The sequence below is a fragment of the Cornus florida genome, unplaced genomic scaffold, assembly GCF_030987335.1.
Source record: "Cornus florida cultivar Cherokee Brave unplaced genomic scaffold, ASM3098733v1 CherokeeBrave_3.0.0_Hap2_Chr11, whole genome shotgun sequence".
Lineage (NCBI taxonomy): Eukaryota > Viridiplantae > Streptophyta > Magnoliopsida > Cornales > Cornaceae > Cornus > Cornus florida.
In genome coordinates, this window is record NW_026775581.1 from 88,150,701 (window position 1) to 88,166,534 (window position 15,834).

The 15,834-nt window shown below is 34.7% G+C and overlaps 1 protein-coding gene across 1 annotated transcript; it reads right to left on the bottom strand.

The window, feature by feature from the left end:
- Positions 1-13,122: 13,122 nt before the first annotated feature.
- On the bottom strand, positions 13,123-15,400 carry LOC132286216 (ankyrin repeat-containing protein BDA1-like). Its single transcript, XM_059788488.1, has 3 exons — positions 15,289-15,400; positions 14,302-14,895; positions 13,123-14,173 (listed from the first exon to the last, which is right to left on the bottom strand). The coding sequence occupies exons 2-3, from the start codon at positions 14,887-14,889 to the stop codon at positions 13,484-13,486; spliced, it is 1,278 nt and encodes a 425-aa protein (XP_059644471.1). The 5' UTR covers positions 14,890-14,895; positions 15,289-15,400; the 3' UTR covers positions 13,123-13,483.
- Between the last annotated feature and the right edge of the window lie 434 nt (positions 15,401-15,834).

A 15,834-nucleotide genomic window follows, 5' to 3' on the forward strand; every position in this document is an offset into this window, starting at 1 on the left:
CAAATTAAGTCAATTCAACCAAATTAGAGCATAAAAGAAGCCATCTCAAGTTGAATGGAAGAATGGAGCAAAGTGGAAGCAAAGTGGTGGAAATCAGCAATCTTCGATCGATCGGGAATATTTTCGATCGATCTCACTTCACCAAGATGGATCAGACCCCTTGTCCTTATCCTCAAAGAATTTCCATCTTTGATCGATCTAACTTTCTTTAAATCGATCGAACTTCCTTAATCTTATCCCCACCTACCACTTTTGTCTTTTTTCCAAAATATCCCAAAAATATCTCAGATTTGTCTTATTCCAAAAAGGCGCCGCCAAGGATTGATCCATCTGGCCTAACTTCGATGGATTTGGCCACACTTCGATCGATCTCATCTGAACTCGATCAATCGAACCTTCTCAAGTCCGAATTAAAACAGAGTCCAGCGTATTAAAAGATGGCTCATGGTGCAATCATTGAAGGGACCCTAGCGCACGAGACCTGACCATTGGGTGTCACACTTGAGCTACCTATAAAAGGATTTTGAGCCATTTTTACATATATCATCATATCTTGAGAGAACATAACTTAGAATCACATATCTTGGAGAGGAGGCTAGAGCTTAGAGAGACATATACTATTTTGGGAGTTCTTCCATTCTTATAGGGTTTCCATCAAGAAGAATAACATTTCTACCATGGAGATGGCCCTTGAGGGTTGGATGACTACATCAATGAGTGGCTAAACATCTTCTTGGGGCTAGAGTTAGCCCTAAGCATGCCTTCTAGACCTTAATGCTTTGTATTTTGAAAGGATTTGTGTTGTAATGTTGTTTTGACACTTGATTTATATATGAATCTTGTTCTTACAATGATTTGTGTTGATTAATACTTCCAATTGATCATTTCATTTTATCCATATGTCTATGTATGCTAGAATAGATGTTCATGTATTTATTTCTTGGTTCTTGTGATATTGATACATGTCTATGTGTATTGATGTTATGAATCTAGAGATTGTCAAGGCATAGTGCTTAAATAGAATACTCTTGTGGTTTGTTTGATGGTTCATACTCATTTTTTTTATGGATTGTGCCTCTATCTTAGTTTAATTAGTTTAATTTTGTTGTTCTTAGCTTAGAAGTAGTGTAGTTACTTTACTTTCTTAGATGAGAGGACAATCCATACTTGTTGATGTTCCATACTTATGAATACAAATAGTATAATTCTCTAACTTGTTAGTGTGTTGATTGTGAGCTTAAAGGAATGATTAATGTCTTAGTTTGATATATTATGCTATTCACTAGGTTATCTAGACAATGGATGGTTAATTAGTCAATCCATGCTTGTTGATTCAATTAATCACACCTCTTTGAATTGCAACACATGTTTTCCCTCATTCATTACACATTGAATATCTAGAATGGTGATGTTTAGTGGTGACCTCTAGATCCCAAGACCTCTTTCTCTTGTTCTCTACCTTTTTATTTACTTTAGTTATTTAGTATTGAATTCTTTTACATCGTAGTTTAATTAATCAACAAACAATCTTGATCATTCGACCTACTATTCCGATTTTGTTTCCATATCATGTTGCCTTTAATCCCTTGGGACGATCCCTATTCACCCTAGCTATATTAGTAGTTAGAGGTAGTAGCGGCTCTTTATAAATTTAAATTTAGCCACACTTTTATTGCAATTTGGTGTGTTACGACACGACTGCACCATTCATCAAATCTATGAAGACTACTGGTGCATTTATCAATCCGAAAGGCATGACACGAAACTCATAAGAACCGTATCTAGTGAGAAACGCTATCCTAGGAACATCCTACTCCCTAACCCAAAGTTGATGAAATCTAGAATGCAGATCAATTTTAGAAAAGTACGTAGCTCCCTTCAACTGATCGATCAAAAAGATCATTAATTCTGGGCAAATGATACTTGTTCCGAATAGTAACGTTGTTTAACTCCCTATAATCTATACATAGGCGAAATGAACCATCATTATTCTTCACAAACAAAATTGGTGCTCCCCAAGGTGAAGTACTTCTACGAATAAAATCCTGGCTGAGTAATTGCTGAATCTGATCCCTTAGCTCTCGCATCTCCACTGGTGCCATCCTATATGGTGCCTTAGCAATAAACGTAATACTTGGAGCTAAGTCAATCACAAAGTCTATCTCCCGACTAGGTGGCAACCCTAGAATCTCTTGAAAAACATTCAAAAATTCCTGTACAATTGGTATGTTATCCAATGACACAGTAATCTCTTCCTCCGTTTCCTCCTCCATATTAAACAAATAAGTGCTAATGACCCCGTTAGAACGTGGCATAACGACGACGTACATATCCTGACCAAGTATGGTGAAGACAATAGATTTATTATAACAATTAAATTGGGCATGATAATGAGATAACCAATCCATCCCAAGTATCACATCATAAGTGTACATGTCCAGGACCAATATATTGGCTAGAAATCTGAGTCTACCAATATCTAGTGTCACAGGCCCATCACTTTCATGTAAAATGGCAGTATTGCCTAAAGGTGTAGATATACCATGAGGTCTATCGCATACTCGCGTCGTCATCCCAGATAAAGTAACAAAAGATTTAGATACAAATTAGTGCGTAGCACCTGTATCAAATAAAACATGACCCTGTGAACTATGAATAGAAAACATACCCTCAACAGCCTTGGGTGCCTGAGCATTCTGTGGCATGGGGTTATACACCCTGCTATAATGCAACTGCTGCGGTGCGTGTCCTTGAGGCTGTGGTGGTGCTGGTAAAGCCGGATATGTCTGTCCCTGAATCCGTGGAATCTGTGGAGCAGGTAAAGTTACCGGTGCCCTCTATCCTTACTACCCATGCTATCCTTGTCACTGTCCTGCATTAGGACATTACCTGGAAGAATGACCAAACTCTCCACAAGTGTAGCAACTACCCTTAAAGATGCTAAACTATCTCCTCTATAAATCAAAATATAGAATTAATTCCCACAAGTTTTTTCTATAAACTCATTGGCAATTGTCGCATCATACACAACGTACCTTTAAGCAAAATTTATTTGCTTGTCCAAATACAAATCATTCCTCTGTGATTTTCCTTCATTATCGCAACATACACATTCCAATATAATTTACTAAAACCATTATGTATAAATCACAAAAATGCTATCATAAAACAAAATAGAGATAGCCAAACCACTAGTTCATTTTCTTAAGAACTTCTTTACATCATAAACCTCCAAAAGAAATATTGTCAAATATTCCTTATAATACTACTACTGTACGTGATTACATCTGTACTACATTTTTCCTAATACCTCCACTACTACTAATAATTAAAATTACTCTTAAAAGAGCATTCATCCTTGAACTCTGGTACCCTCCATCTTGGATGCTCTGGTATCTCCTCCATCATGGTATTTTTCGAGGTCCTTCTCTCCACTTGGCTCAGCTTCGAGCACCATCGAAGTTGTGTTGGGTCCACAGTATGGTGGCCAATCCCAAACACCAGAAACCTTTCTTAACTTATACTGCGAGACAACACCGATTGGAAACAAGTCCTTGGTCTCCAAGTCTGCCTTCTAGTCGGCCTTCGCAGAGGAATTGTCTGAGTAGTCTTTTTCTTCTTTGGGTCATTCTTTGATTTCATCGCGGATCACATCCTTTTCCTAGTGCCAAACATTCTAAAATTACAGAATAAACTTGACATTAGTACGTTCTAATCGAACCGTAAAGAAATACAATGAATCCGAAACTTAAGCTCTAACCAAGGGAATACGCTACGCGAAAGTCTTAATACGAAATACCCTAGAGACACTGAACTTGAAGTGCTATGATACCAACCGTGATACCCCTCGATTCTAGAGTCACGGGTGATCAAGTCCGAGGGATACCAAACAATTAATATTTAAATGAACACAGAATACAAAAGAACAATAAGAATTAAATAATAAAGCCGAAAGAATCTAATTAATAAAATCCTGGAATAAAACTTATAACATCCCAAAACTTTCCAAAACCTCTAACATTTAAACAACTTGGAAATCCATCTCTAGTGGAACCCCTAATAAAATCCCAAACTGAAATGTAAACAACTAAAATGAAATCCAAAGCTAAACCATGAAGAGAAATCCTACGTCATCGGAGGAGTGAGTGACAGTCTCTGCTCAGCACGAACAAGCTCTACGCCTAGAACTGACGAACATCCAAAAAATGATAGTGGGTTAGGCCCACGAGCAAGTTCTATACTACTACAATCTAAATAGAGAACCGATACGCATGTACATCATAAACAACTCAACAATAGCTATATAGTCTGTACATATATATATATATCTACACTAAGGGACTTTCACTGAACTACGAAGGGGTCTCAACTTGAATAGAGGCAACATGCAAAACGCACCCGAAGTGGATATGTGTACCTAAGCCTAACAGGGTACACTACTACCTATCATAGCCAGTTATGCATCCCAATGCATATACGTTCCCTAACCATCGATCCTGAGACTCAAGCTCATATCGTGGTACCATAATCATATACATAAAATCCTATCATATCCATCCATAAGAAATTCAGTTAGTCATTCAACTTATTCAGCTGATCTGACTTAAATACAAGTAACAAATAATCCAGTTAGTCACTCAACTTATTCAGTTAATCTGACTTAAATATAAGTAGGATTTAAATTTCAGAGTAGGTAGGACTTAGTGTCTTGAGCTAAACCATCCCTAGTATGCCACCGTCCCATTCTGGTGCATAAATCCATAAATCCAACAATTGATAATCCAAATAATAAATGTAAACATCAATTGTTCCATACAAAACATGATAGAATTTTGTAAACTAACATGCTTACTTGATACTACTCCACAGAATCCAATGATTGACATTACATATGAGATATGTAAACATCAATTAAACCATAATAAGTATAATTGAAATATACAAATTAACATGCTTATTTTTCTACCACTATGACATGTTTAAAGCATACCAAACATAAATCGATTGCTAATTTAGAGGTAAGCAAATTGAATCATCCACATCCAAGATCCATATACAAATTTACTTAAGAATTTCATATTGCTCCATATACTAATTCCCTGTGGTTTATTATGTATTACCATGCCCTTTGGAGTTTTAGTAAAGCTTTAGACATCACTGAAAACCCCCAGTGAACTTCAAAATCCAAGCATAGTAGCCAAAGACTCGCTGAAATCCTAAAAGAAAATAAAAAAAACAAAGGAGACAGCTCCCTACATAAGGGAGGCGCCTCCCAATGGTGTAGAGCCGGCTCCCCACCATGGGTAGCCTCCTATTTGCTTAGGGGAGCCTGCTCCTTTCAAATGGGAACCGGCTCCTCCTATTTCCCTCACTTGTTTAACCTCTGGCGACTTCTAGATCCTCCGTTCCTCCATTCCAAGTTTCTTACTGGTCAGTACTAAGTCCCAGTGTGTTCCAGAAAATATATAACCCTTTATGCTTTGATAACATTAATTAAAATAAGTATTCATGTAAGAAAAATTGAAATTAAGCAATTATAATAACGTTAACATACATATTGTCTTAATCAATTTCAACAGTCATGAAAGGTCAGTTAAAATTCAATTACTCCTAGAATTGTTTAGGCATGTAAAGAACACGAAGCCTAAGGGAGAAAGTTATATATAAAACTTGCCTGTGAGATTTTGAATTAGAATCACAATGCCGTCTTTCTAGATTTTTTAGGCAAGTTTCGATTACCGTCAAGCCTCCCACTACTCCATTTCTAACCCACAATCAACATCTTCCTTCCTCTTTGGTCCTCTTTGTCTCTCTCTCGGGTCTCTTTCTATTTTCCTCTCAAGTTTCTCTGTACGTGAATTGGGTTTTCTAACCCTAGACCGACGTATACTGTTATATTTATAGGCCAAATTACTTTAACCTAATTCTTATTATACTACGAGAAGGAAAAGAAAAGAATACTAATTGAATTAACAAAGTCGGTTATTCCGTGAAAAAATACAAAACCCTAATATTATTATTAATGAAAACAGCTAATTAAATTTTCAAATAAGCGTACATTAAAGAAAACAAATAATCAAATTTAAACCATTAAACAATTAAAATAAATAATTTAATTAAATAAAATAAATAAGACAATTAACTAAATTAAATAACAACAATTAAAATAATTAAGCAAATAACCAAATAAACACATAAAGAATGCAAAATTGCAATAAAACTATAAAAGAAAATATCGAGGCTATCCTTTTAAAATTATGAGTATTACACTTTTCCTATCTCATTACTAAAATTGTTCCTAGTCATGTCCTTTCCTCCCTTACCTTAATACCTACAGGCCTTGAGATTCAAAATTGCATTCTATCATTCCATCCATTCAAAAGCCCTAGTTCTGATGGTTACAACTCAGCCTTTGTCAAACATACATGGCATATCATAGGTCAGGATGACATTGCAGCTATTAGAGATTTCTTCTTCTTTGGCAAAATGCTCAATGAGATCAATTGTTTATACATTGCTCTTGTACCAAAGATCCCTAATCCCTCAACAGTCAATGACTTTACGCCAATCTCTTGTTGTAACCTAATTTACAAAACTTTCTCAAAGTTGTTAGCCAATAAACTTGCACCTATACTATGATACACCTCGATTCTAGAGCCACTTGTGATCAAGTCCGAGCACAGAATATAAGGGATATCAAACAAATAATATTTAAACAAGCATTTGAATACAAAAAGACTAATAAATACATAAATAATGCTGAAAGGGAAATCTAAAATAATAATTAAATAATAAAAACTCTGAAACCGTAATCTCCAATAAATTCTCATTAAAAGAATAAAACCTCCAGAATATTACTTGAGAATCCATATAATGTGGACCCCTAATAAAAATTCCAACCTAATAGATTAATAATAAATATCTAGCTCAAAAATAATAAAAAAATAATGTAGAGTCCTACGTTGATGACACCGAAAGATTGAAGAAGATCGGCCTCTGCTCTGCACAAACTGACTCTATGCCTGGAACTGACGAGGAACTGAAAAGATAATAACAAAGGTGGGTCAAAACCACAAACAAGCCCTTTCTACTACATCCCAAATGGAGACCCGATAAATGATACATCCTAATCCGATTCATACAATAACTACGTAGGTCAATATACATAGGTATACACACTATAGACTCTTATTGGGTCATAAGACAATCTCAACTGGATAGTAGGTCTTATGCAAGAACACCCAAGGTGGTCACAAGTACTTCTTCTACCAAGGCACACACATCTCTATGTCCAACTACCCATCTCATCTGGCAATATATGCCAACCCTAACCATCATTCCCGAGATCTCAAACTCGTATTATGGTACCTAATTAAAATATATTTATGTGAATAACTATAGCCATATCCTAACAATGGCACAATTTAAGGTTATAACCATATCCTGACAATGGTATAACAAAACGTATAGGTCTAGACTTAATAGCTAACCCATATATATATAGATCAGCCAACCATATCCTAACAATGGTGCTGCTAAGACCATATCCTGACAATGATCCTCCATCATACACTTCTATACAAGTTTGTATACTTAAAATTAATATACATTATTATTAGAATTTTATCTGAGTATTTTAAATGGCGGCATAGGTTTCTATACTTATCATGCAATTAACATAATGCAAGTAGCATTATTTACATTAACTTTTGCATGATCAATTATTATATTACCATCAAAATATATGAAAATAAAATTACAAGCTATTAAAGTCTCTTGCTAGTAACTTAAAATACAAACAAAACCATTTATACAATTATCATAGTATTATCCTCTACAATAATTTTTTCATAAGAAAGTAAACCTTTTTAGACATTAAATTAATAACTTATCATTTAAACAAGTCCCATCATAATATTTTATTTTCTTTACCATACTTACCATACAAATAATCCATAATAGTCAACATAAAAGTGACTAAAAAAAATAATCAAGCTATGACTATCCTATAACTAACCACAACATGATAGTAAAATGTCAACATGCTATTAAAATTACCCAACCTGTAGGTGCTACTATAGCTTGATATTAAATTGCTCACATGCTATAATATAATTACACAACCTGTAGGTGCCCAATTCACCACGGATACCCTCTGTGGCCACATGATTTCACAACCTCAAACAACCCACTTCAGTATGGCCACATAAATTTCGTAAGCCCCAAAGAACCCAACTCCCAGCATGAGTCGGCTTCTTCATAGTAAGCTTGGTAAAATAGATGTGAAGCACTATGTCCAGAATGATCCCAAAATTCACACTAAGCTTGGTAAAATAAATTTAAAGCACTTATTCATGCATATGTACATCTAAATTTCAGAAAATAATAACTATGTTCATGAATATATATATATATACCTATATAATTTCGTACTGTCTATTGATTCATATTTATAATTAAATCCTAGCATTATTCTAGAGATGAACCGAACACGAAATCTAAAAAAATGAATAGAACAAGGACTTGCCTCAAGAATTTTAGCCCAAAAATCCTACGCCCGTCTTCCCCATTTTTCCTTTGACGCCAGCGGCTTTCGGATCGCCGTCGTCTGTCTTTGCGCTCCCAATAACGCCTACAACAGTCGGCCTCACCACTGTCCTCCTTCCTCTCTCTTTCTCTCTTTGTCGCCGGTCTCTGTTCTTATTTTTTATCTTCACTGTTTCGTTGATATAAGAAAACCCATCAACAGACTTATCCTATATATGTATATCTATATTTATGTAATATAATCAAAAGTAATCCTATACTAACTTACGTACCACTAGCCACACCCTATTAAAACCAAAACTAATCATTGAATCTAATAAAGAAAAACTAATAACCAAAAAGTTACTAATGATAACAAAGTCCACTTCCTACTATGCACGTAAATAACCATATGTATATAAGTACATAAATAATATAGTTTAAATATATATATATATATATATATACACACACTAACCATCAACATATATATATATATATATATATATATATATATATATATATCTACCCCTCCATAAAACTAACTAATAAAATAAAATAAAATAACATCAATAAACAATTTACAATTTACTAAAGAATTTCTATTAAATAATTACATTTAAATAAAAAATAAATAAACACTCCACGAACAATTCAATTAGCCAAGTAGAAAAATAAAATAAAATAAACGCTAAAACTTAACATTTAAATGTCAAACAAATAAAACTCTAAAACAAATAATTAACAATTCAAATAGCCATGTAGATAAATAAAATGAAATAAAATAAATAATTAAATCCTTGAAAAATTTAGGTATTATGTATACTCCCATACCTAATCAGTCCAAATCAGAATGCCTTTATTAACGGGTGACACGTCACTGAGAATATTATTCTGGCTCATGAATTGCTAAATGGATACAATAAGGTTAATCATTTTCCTAATTGTGCTCTAAAAATTGACCTTATGAAAGCCTTTGATTTAATTCATTGGCAATTCATCTTTGATTTTTTACACCTCTTTGGTTTTCCATCAGCTTTTGTCCATTGTTTAGCTCAGTGTATCACCACCCCAGTCAATTTTATCTCCCTCAATAGTGAATTGTTTGGATTTTTAAGAGAATGAGGGGCATTAGACAGGGGGATCCTATATCCCTCTTACTTTTTGTCTTTGCAATGGAGGTTCTCACCCTCACAATTAACCCCCAAATCAGTCTGAACCCTAATTTCAAGTACCATTGAAGGTGCAGGAAATTGAGTATTACTCATCTCACATTTGCTGATGACTTATCGATGTTATCTCATGCTAACATTGTTTCAGTCCAAAGTTTGGTGAATGCACTAAATCTGTTTTGCTCCTTCTCTGGTCTGCAACTGAACCCTTCAAAAAGCAAAGCTTTCTTTTCAAGGGTAGATTCTCACAAAAAATCCTTTATTTTATCTCTCTTACAATTTGATTCTGGAACCCTACCTGTAATACACTTGGGAATGCCACTCTCTGCTGCATTAATATGAGCCAGGGACTGCCAATCACTAAAAGAATTGGAAGCTGGACTTTAAAATTTTTCTCTTATACTGGGAGAGCAGTCTTGATCAATTCAGTGCTGTGTTCTATACAAGCATATTGGTCTCAGGCATTTGTGTTACCTAAGAAGGTCTTTGATGAAATAAACAGAATTCTCAGGAGCTTCTATTGGTCTGAGGTTGAGATGAAGAAAAGTGGAGTTAAAGTTGCCTGGAATGTTGTGTGTAGACCTAAAATATTTGGGGGATTGGGATTTCCTGATCTTGAGCTCTCAAATAGGATTGCTAACCTTAAACACTTGTAGAAATTATGTAAGGAAGAAAAATCTTTGGGTGGCTTGATCCTATGGCTATCGTATCAAGGAGAGGAGTTTTTGGTTAATAAGGCCAACTACACTCAGCTTTGGTTTTTGGTGGAACTTGTTGAAACTCAGAGAAATGGCTAGAAACATAATCTTTTATAAGGTTAGTTGTGGCCGGTAAGGACACAAATCATTTGCTGGATTTTTAGTTACCAAATGGCCTTATTGTAAAGCAGCTAGGATTAAATGACTTGAAAATTCTTCAACTGGACTCTTTAGCCATAGTTGACAGCCTAATTTCCAATGGTCATTGGATGGTACCACTGTCTCTAAACTACCTTCAATTCTTCCAATCCTTAAATTTTTTATCTCAACTTTACTCTATCCAACCAACCTCTGAACAAAGTGATTACATTATGTAGATGCTTAGCTCATCTGGTGCTTACTCATTCTCCCAAACCATTGCCTACTTTGCTCTTCCTTCCCCATCTTTTATTTAGCACAAGTTAATTTGGTTCAAATATCACATTCCTAAACACAGTTGCATTGCTTGGCTTGCAGTTAGAGGTAGGCTCTATACATTGGACTCAAAACCTATGCTCCATAAGCACTATGTTAACAGATAGATGTTATCTTTGTCTGGCTGAGAATGAATCACTGGATCATTTGTTCTTCAGATGTAGTTTTAGTTCACGAGATTGGAATGTTATACAAGAGGTTGCAGGCTTCTATATTCTTCCCAACTGCTAGAATGAACTGATCTGTTAGTGCTCAATACATTGGTCTTCTGGAAGATTTCTGGTTCACAAACTTTTGTTGTCAGCAACAATTTATTATCTTTGGCTAGAGAGAAATGTAAGAGCCTTCAGAAACACATACACTAACCTTAATCACATCTTCTCCCAAGTCAAGTCCTGTGTCAGAGCTAAGCTTGTAGCAATCAAGCTGAAAAGTTGTGCTGACCTAAAGAGTATTTCAACTGAGGAAGAGCTTCACAGCTTGTTTGTACAAACTTGTGCAACAACATATGGACACTCTTGGTTAATTACATAAAGCTGATATTAAAGGTTATTGAGAAATTAGATGATTCAGTATGTTGTGATTGGAGGGTTTGGAAGGTCGAAGTTGCACATTGGGACAGTCACTTTGCTTTTGTTGCACTATCAAAAAGTTTTAGTAGCTGCCATATTTCAATGGTTGTTGTGTTTTTGTTAATGGCCTCTGCCTAATGTTGTCTTAGTTTGTTAATGGCCTCGGCCTTAATGTTGTATTATTTTGCTCTTTTCCCTCCTATATAAGGGCACCATGTAATTATTATGATTATCAATACAAGCTTACCCTTAACTAAAATAAAAAATAAATAAATAAACATGAGAATAGTTTTGAGAATCTTATATTTTGAGATGCTGTATAACACACCATTAGAGTGTATAAAAAAAATAACGTTTCTTATATTTTGAGTTTGAAAGAGGGTTGGAGACGCTCTAAAGAGATGGTAGTTAAATTGGCTAGCCTATTAGCCACATTACCAAAGGGCCTCTATTCTAAATACGAACTCCTCTTATAGAAAGAAAAAATAAAGAAAAAATGAAGAGTTTGAATCCCATTAGAGACATACTGTAAATAATGGATATATATTTACTTTTAACTTATAAAAATATAAATATATATAAAAAATAAAAAAATAAAAAAAAAAAATTCGCTACGTACGTGATTCAAATTGTCGGTGTTGAAAGCTTTTAGTAGTACCATCAAGCACGTGCTTATATCTTCTGTTTAATTTTTTTTTTTTTTTTTTTTTACTCTCTCTCTCTCTCTCTCTCTCTCTATATGTATATATATATATATTTATTTATTTATTTATTTTCAGGTTGAGGTAGTCAAAAGAATAAATTGGGCTGCTTAATTTGAGTTGCATATCAACAATTTGATAATGAGGGTAATTTTCTTGCTATATATAATAGATAGAATAGTTCAATGAAGAAGATTAAAGTCTTTACACAAGTCCGTAAGTTATACTAGAATCTAGCACAGGAAATTGTTTATTGTCAAACAATTACATGAACATATAGTACCAAGGCCTTAATTTCCATAGGAGCTAGTCTCTCAAAGAGTATTGTGGGAATTTTGCTAGGACACAAATAAATTTAATAAAAAATAAACACCCTCAGCAAGTAAAAAGGAAAAAAAAATGCAATAATCAACAGCACACACATAACCTGAAATTAAGAAAATTAATATTTAGGGTTTCATGGATGGATATATATGAAATCAGTGAATGGCATCCCAAAATAAGGCCAAGCAAGATCAAAGGGTAAAAACAAGAGGGATACTTTTATATATAATGAAAAATACTAGTAGTGAAAGCAAATTAGAGATAGAGGGAGATGAAAAATCACTCTTTAAACTTGGTATACATGGCATGTTTTGTTACTTATATTTATGTCTTGTTTCTGCAATATATGTAAATAGGACCCGTAAGAAAGGACTTCTAAAGAGAATGTAGTTATGTTGGCCACGTTAAAAAAGTGCCTCGATTCAGTTCAATGTATGATCTCTCCTCTTCATATAAAAGGGGAAATTAAGTTGAGTCTCTCACTAGGGACATGTACGTTATGGATAATGGCTCTTTGTTTGCTTTAACAGCTAATATCTATATCTATCTATATGTATGTGTATTTATTTTCAGGTTGAGGTAACCAAACGAATAAATTTGGCTACTTAATGAGTTCAATTTTCTTGCTGACATATACAGAGAGAGAGAGTTCAAGGAAGAAAATTAAAGTAATTAAAGCATGTATAAAGGCAAGTTGTACGTAGAATCAAGCACATCAAATTGTTTATATGCAAACAAATTAGAAGAACACACCAACAATGCCTTAATTTCCATCTCTTCAGCTTTCACAATGAAAGTTGGAGAGGTAGAGCCTCCCCAACAGTATTGTGAGTTTTTTTTTGCCAGGACAACAAAATAAAAAATACATTAACAACACTCTCAGACAAGTAAAAATAGAAAATTACAACAACTGATAACACACACGATTTTAATTAAGCAAGCTATATATAGTCAACCAGATGACCTGAATGAAAATTAAAATTTAGGGTTTCTTGGATGGATCGGATGAGATGAGATCACTGAATGGCTTCCCAACCAACCATTTTGTATCGCATCTGGAAGTAGCGAGCAGGGTTATACCTGCCAATGGGCATCCTGATGAAGATGTATACTTCTCGAAAGAAAAAATATGTCCCCAATAGATAGGAAAGGAATGGCAATGGTACTGTAATATAAGCACCGAGTGTGTTTGGTGTTGTGAAAAGCACTGAAATGATATAGCTCAAGACGAGGAATAAGAGGCATAGTCTCAGCAGCAGAAACTGAAGCCTAATTTGGAGGGTGAGAACAATAATTCCAACTGAAGTTGCAAATGCTGTGGAGTTAATGAACAAAAGACAATAGTAAAAAAATGTAGGCACATCTAGTGACTCCTTTCCATTTATTTCCTTGAATATACCACTAGGAGGGTTCACTGCAACTTGGTAGGTGGCTGTTGCAACAAGTGTAGCTACCACTAGTACTGTGTTTCGCAGATCATCAGACATCTTCTTCATGTTAAAGAAATCGGAGTCCTTTTTTGTCGTTACAAAGTCTGCCAAATCCTTTTCACTAGTTGAATTAGGACTCCATGCCCTAGTAAATGCGCTTGAAGCTCCTGCTAACATTTTTTTGATCTCTACATTACTAGTTAAAGCAAGAGCTGTCGAACCTTGCATATTCTTGTCACCTATTATCTTCACCTGTTTAAGCAACATCTTAACAACCTGCACATCAAATATATAAATCAATTTGCATATATGTGAAAAAATATATATAAACACACACACACACTATATATATACATATATATATATATGTTAGAAAGCAAGAGCAGTAACAACAGCTAGCATGCCTGAGATTGATTAGTGTACGCTGCAATGTGCAATGCTGTGTTGCCATCCTCGTCCTTCCATTGTAGCACTGCTTCATTGTCTGTCTTATCAATCCATCCGTAGAGGACTTTAAAAGCTTCAAAATTTTGGCTTCTCACGGCAATATGCACAGCAGTCTCACCTCGATTTGTCAAATCTTGCACGGATTCTGGACAAGCACATAGAAATTCAGCCAAAAGACGGATTTGGTTCTTTTCAGCTACATAATGCAACGGAGTGATTCTGTCCTTCCCTTGGACACGGATGAGATTGCTGTTAATATTTATGAGCCTTAACACTGTCTCGTAATGCCCATTTTGCAGAGCCAGGTGCAAGGGGCTTAGTCCATCTGGATTTAGCTTCTGACCAAATGATGGCTTTAAGCTAATCATTTCAACTGCGAAATGTGTATGCCCAGCCCATGCAGCTACGTGTAGAGGAGTATCAACCATTGAAATCTTCTTATCAATGTTATCCATGTTATCCAATATTTCTGGACTTTCTCGAAACAGCCTATACAATGCATTGACGTCTCCTGTATCAGCAACTACCTTCAACCTCGGATTCATGCCGACCTATATATATGGTAGGAGAGTGCATCATATATATATATATATATATGCAGCTAAATTAATTATGGGTATGTATTTATTCCTTGATGTTCAACTAGCTAGCATAATATGTTATTGGATAGTGCATGTTGAGAAAATTTTAAAATTAGTTAATAATACTTTGTGTTAATTTAATAGAACTGAATCAAATTTCAACTCAATCACCACAGTCAAATAATAAATAAAACAACAAGAACAAGCTAGAAAAAGACGTCAAAAACTTCCATCCTCTAGGTACATATTTGCAAATATTAACAATCATTATATATATGTTGGATTATTCTAGAAACATTATCAACAAATTAAGAAACAGTTCAAGTCTCATCCAAGTATGAGTAAATGAGAGGACAAACATACCAAAATGAGTTATCTTTGGAAGAAGTACTTAAACCAACGATTTGAAAGAGACACACAACTACTGAAACTCCAAGTTGTGAATTTATAAACTTCCGAAATTTTAAACAAAACAAGAGAAATCTATATATATATATATATCATCTGACAGAAAGAATCATTTTTTTCCATATCTTTTTCTTTTTGCTAAATTCCCATATCCTTTTCACCTATCTTATCACACACGTACAATTCTTTCTCATGCCATTGCCGACAATGTATCGCCTTAATTTGTGGTGGTGATGATATATGTGTGATGACGAATCCTTGGTAGGCCCTCTTGTCGTTAATGGGTTGCGCTTTGAAAGTCCTTTCCTTGGGCCTAAAGGCTCTAGTCATCTTCCTCTTCACATATACTTCATGCGCATGTTTCACGATGTTACGCCAGGGATTTCTTCGGCGACAGAGTGGTTACAACTGGTGATTTGGATGTAAGGACCCATTGATTATTTGATTGTCCTGTGTTCAGAGTTTTAATATGATAATAGTGTGTGTATATATTCAAGGTAA

What these genes read in the sequence shown, in the direction of transcription:
- LOC132286216 (XM_059788488.1), bottom strand. Translation starts at nt 14,889, where the DNA reads ATGAATCCGAGGTTGAAGGTAGTTGCTGATACAGGAGACGTCAATGCA. An exon ending in CGTACACTAATCAATCTCAG is followed by an intron (nt 14,174 to 14,301) that starts GCATGCTAGCTG and finishes TTTGATGTGCAG; the next exon opens with GTTGTTAAGATGTTGCTTAA.